The 5,269-nt window shown below is 36.0% G+C and overlaps 1 protein-coding gene across 1 annotated transcript; it reads right to left on the bottom strand.

Annotated features, from left to right (window-relative positions):
• Positions 1–674: 674 nt before the first annotated feature.
• Positions 675–1,816, bottom strand: LOC120207340 (zinc finger CCCH domain-containing protein 49-like). Its single transcript, XM_039206817.1, has one exon. It carries the CDS (start codon positions 1,814–1,816, stop codon positions 710–712), a length of 1,107 nt encoding a protein of 368 aa, XP_039062748.1. The 3' UTR covers positions 675–709.
• Positions 1,817–5,269: the final 3,453 nt, after the last annotated feature.

Raw genomic sequence — 5,269 nt, 5'->3', positions numbered from 1 at the left:
TTGTAAGGTATTTTTGGTCACTGAGATTATTTTCTCATTTAAAAATGTATCTTTATGAACGGGTGTGAATTTAAAAATTTATACCCGACCCGTCCGTTTGCATCCCTACGTCCCTGGTTTCAGCCTACTTAAACCATTGAGGAAAAGAAAAACGCTTTGGTTTTTGAACATCATCTTCGATGCAAAAAGTCTGTTTCACTGCATCATTCACCAATACAATGGACTGATTCAAAAAAAAAAAAATCAAACATTGCAAATCCACCACAACACAGTACAAACCTATCCTATTCTTCACTGATAATTATTATATATCAACTAAAACAAATCTTACACAATAGTTGGATAATCATAATTAATTACATTTTAATAACACAAATTCAACCATTAAAATAAAGATCACAGTGATTATCAATTGTTTGCATCCACCTTAAAAATCTTCACTGTTGACATCTGATCTTCTGAATTTCATACACGATTAGAGAAAAACCCCACCACCCCACTTCGCTTGTAGGAAATAATACTTTATTTTTGTACAAAATCTTCAACCTCGTTGCAGCAAATAGAACCACAAAATATATCTCGGATTTTCTTCTTCTTCATAGGCTATACACAGTGAGAAGAGAACTCAAAAAAGATTCAAATAAATCATATAATAAAGTAATATAAAGCTCCACTTCGATCGAGCTAGCTCCCGCTTCCAGTTTTTCTTTTAGTTCACCAGGTCCGAAACCCAATCCACGTTCAGACCTCCAGAAGACTGACTCGGGTTAAGGCTTTCTAGCGGGTTCTCTTTACTCAGTTTCTCAAACATATTTGCACGTAAATCCCTCCCGGATTCGACTCTTTCCATATGTGGCTCTTCTTCGCACACTTTATCCCACAAATCCAAATACCTAACCCCATGACGGGTCAACTTTTGGGTCGGAGTACTAGGCAGGCTACAGAAACTGGGTCGGATCGCTGCTCCTCTCGGAGAGCAACAGCCTACTTGTACGTTCGAGGAAGAAAGCAAGGACTTGACCTTTCCAAGATGCAAGTTCCTCGTAGAAGCCACCATCTCATTAATAGAAGCTGAACCCAGAGACCGACTAAGTGACCGAGCCATTGGAGAAAAAGGGGGCGAAGGCTCGGCTCGGGGACTCATCGGAGGAGAACTGGAACCAGGGGAAGACCAAAAACTAGTCGTTTTAGCACTAGAAGGTGAACCGTCATACGAATCCACGGAGATGACGACCCTTAGCTGGTCCGGAGTATGAGCAAAGAAACAAACCCTACGCCTACAACCCGCCCCGTCTTTGCATGGCTGAGTCCGGTAATGAGCCGGGTGGAGCCAGGACTCGAAAACCCCATGAGCGAACTCGCAAGCATCTCCTTTGCGACAGTTCCCTTTCCTAAACCCAGGACAAACCGTACCCGAGTAATTGTACCTCCTCGGATCCCTCCGGCGAGCTTTCTCGCCCGGGTGAGCGTACGGACACTCAGTCCAGTCGTGTGCACGGCCACGTGAACACCTCAATACTTTGAACTCAAACATCCGGAAATGATCACAAGAAAAAGCGTCAACCGGAGAATCCGGGCTACTCCGCAGTCCCAAAAGCTCAGAATCCGACTCGGCATCCGGTTCGTTTGGTGGCACGTAACGTTCTAACTCTCGTAGCGCTTCCTGCGAGTAAAACGGATTACTATTATCGTTGATGTGGTTGCAGGACGCATTGTACTTGACAGCCGAGTGAACATCAGCCGTTCGATAATCATCAAGGTCAGGCCAACGTGGAATGGGGACCGTAGTATTGGGATGACGATTTTCTCCGAGCATGACTCTATGTTTTGTTGGTGTTTAGGATTTGAGAGATTTGTAGGCAGAAACTCCAGCAAGGTTTGGTTGCTTTATAATCAGCAGAAGCTGACAGTGTAAAGTATGGGCATTTTAACTGTGGTTCGGTTTGCTGTGGTCAGTTGGCTAAAAATCTGTGCTAAATTTTTTTTTCCCCTCTTTTATCCGTCCTATTTCAACTGCGTAAAAAATCAGTCAAGGGTTTGTCATTAAGCTTATTTGAAACTACTTTAGGCGTCGCTATGTTTGGCTATCTGACTGCAATGTGATACGGTGACAGACTGCGTGGTGATCTAAGCACTGGAATTAATTAACAAAGGTTTTAAAATCGGACCGGACATTGAATAGGTGAAGGTATTAATTTATAGGTTTAATCATGATTGAATTTCGATTAAACCGGATTTTATATAAAATAATATTTTTTTAATTTTACATAATATTCAAAGCAATATTAATATATATATAACATTTTTTTAAGTTTACAATATTAAAATGTATAAAAATATTACAAGTTATAACATATATAAATTAAAAACCATAAAATTAAGTGAAACAAAATGATTCAAATCAACTACAACATAATATTTAAAGTAAAACATATTAAATAATAAATATAATTATATAATTATAATAAAAAAATAAAATTGAGGCTTAAAAAAATCATAACAAATGATGTCATTTGGTTTAATTTTTTTTAAAAAAATAATCTCACATGACTAAGAAGCATAGAAGAGCATCCCAAAAGTTTAAAGAGTAAAAATATGAGAACAAAACAATCACACATGGCTAAGAAACATAGAAGAGCATCCCAACTTACTTCTATAAATAATAGAAGTAATTTGACATTCAAAATCATGGAGCCTTTTATTGAGCACAGAGCGAACTATTCTTTCGCTTCAATTGAGCTCAAATTTTATGTTTCAATTGAACTTTTAACTTTTTTTAGTTTGAGCCTTTTCGAGTTCAAGTTTTAATATTATATTTCGAGTTCGAGTTGAACTTAATAATTTTTAGCTCGTGAGTTTTTGAGTAAAGTTGAGCTTACTTTTAAAGTTTTCGAGTTCAAGTCGAGCTCAGCAATACTCCAATTTGACTTAGCTCGTTGAACAAACGACGTCGTTTGGTTTAATCTTTTTAAAAGAAAAAAAGTGAACCGACGGTTCAAACCGGTTTTGCTGGTTTTTAGTCGATTCACCCCGATTTTACCTGTTTTCAGCCGATTCATTGTCAGACCGGTTTTGTGAGGTAACCGGACCGGATAGGCCACCGGTTCACGGTTCAACCGGTTGAACCGGCCGATCTGATCCGGTTTTGATAACCATGTTAATTAATCAATACCCCCAACCAGTTCCAATTTTATTTTTACCGCTACCATTAATGATATAAATAATTTAATAAATGTTATCATAAAATCTAGAGGAAGAGAATAAAAAGATAACAAGGGGGAATCGACTTACTCCTATTAATATTTTATTTTATAAAATTCTATCAAAATTGTTTGAACCTTTTAAGTACTTTTTTTTAAATTTTTAATGTTTTAAGATTACAGTAATCAATTGAATATAAAGCACATATATTATACAGCTCTCTTAGTTCTTCTGGATTATTCCCCAATTTCCACGTCCTGAAAATCTGAAAGCCGGGGTTGTTGTCCAACTATTTCTAGCGCATTCTACAATGAAATATAGTTTCGGAAAGCACAATAATCGGGATGGTCAGTCGCCAGTTGAACAAGGTCAAACCCCAACCACGTGAGACAATAGATGCAAGTTGAGACCTTGCCATACCAGAATAATACCCCTCCCGCTCGCTGGGACTTCTACCATGAAACGTCTCTGTCTACTTTTGTTTATTTTATATTTTCTTGAATTTGACTTGTCCTTTATTTTATTTTGCAGAAAATATGACAACATTCTTTTAATATCTCTACAAATTCAAGTTTATAATATAACCTCAAATAGTTACAAAGATAACAAAAAGATTGTATCTCTAAGAAAATAATTACATTACATAATTTTAAAGATAAAAACTTACCATTTATTTATAATTAAACAAACTTAATTACCAATAATCATTACTTCACACAAAATATTGTATTTATAGTGTATATTGAATGTGAGAACTTTAACTTTATTAAATATTTTAAGTGCATCTTGAAATATTAAATTAATTAAATAAATAATATTGAAAATCAAAATTAAAAGATTGTATGTACTCCACAACAATCATAAGTTTTGTTTTCTTTAATCAATCATAACTTTTGTTGCTGTTCAAATGATCTGGAATAGATTAAGAGTCGGTGGGATATCATATGTTTTAATAAATGCAAGTATGAAATAGAAAATTGATGCAAAAAAAATTGTCTATTAAAATTAGATGTGTGATACAAATTAATTTAAATTAATTAAGATAAAGTATTAAAACTAGAAGAAGAAAAAAAGTATGCATGGTCCCTCCAGGACGGCATGCACAAATACTCTCACCCTCCAGGAGTGTTAGTCAAAAGAATAGAAGCGAATAGATTAGGTATAGTTAGTCGTTCTAGTTTCAATGTCGGTTATTAGGGAGTGTCCTGAGCGATGTTTAGAGTCCCCGCTTTTTTATCTTTGTAATTAGTGTCCCCGCTTTTTTATCTTTGTAATTAGAGTCTCCATTTTTTCATCTCTATAATTACGTCTTTTAGTTTTTAATCTTATTTTTACCTTTATTATTGAGGTCCTAATTTTATTTAATCTCACTTTTTATCTTTATAACTGAAGTCTCTAATTTTTTCCATCTTTTTTTTACCTTTATAATTAGGACCCCTAATTTTTTAATCCCACTTAACTTTATTGCAGATACCCATTTTTGTCCGGGTTTTTTTATTTAATATTTATTATTATAGTTATATTATTATTATTACTATTATTATTATTAATTTACATGTTACAATTTTTGCAGGCTAATCCAGAGCCCAATTACCAAAGCCCATTAAAGTAAAACCCAGACCTGGTCCAGTAACCCAGTAGATGACCCGAACCGACCCACTTGACAACCCAGCTAGGGTTTCATCTCAACGTTCCAGCTGCCCCGATCTCACAGCCCTTGGATCTGGACCCATTTAATGGTCCATATCACTTTAGGGATTAGGGTTTAAAACCCTAAAATATCAAGAGCCAGTCAAAGCTGCCACCGTTTGGCTTTCCAACTCCCAGCCGCCATTGCTTGACTCTTTAGCTTCCACTGACACATCAGCCGTCGCTTGAGCCGAGTTCCCCTCGTCGACGCCGAGCATTCCTCGAGCAGTACCAACAGTGAAAGAGGCTATCAATCAAAATAAATCATAGTAAAAAAATATATATAAAAATGGAAGCAAATCTCATCAAATCCAAGAGTTATCAGCATGAGTATAGGGATATCATTCCCTACGAACTCAGCCATCCATCAGTCACCAAT

The sequence above is a fragment of the Hibiscus syriacus genome, unplaced genomic scaffold (assembly GCF_006381635.1).
Source record: "Hibiscus syriacus cultivar Baekdansim isolate YM2019G1 unplaced genomic scaffold, ASM638163v2 tig00014445_pilon, whole genome shotgun sequence".
Classification (NCBI taxonomy): Eukaryota; Viridiplantae; Streptophyta; class Magnoliopsida; order Malvales; family Malvaceae; genus Hibiscus; species Hibiscus syriacus.
This window is presented reverse-complemented; position numbering and strand designations above follow the sequence as displayed.

Coding starts and splice junctions, on each gene's coding strand:
- LOC120207340 (XM_039206817.1), bottom strand. CDS start 1,816: ATGCTCGGAGAAAATCGTCATCCCAATACTACGGTCCCCATTCCACGT.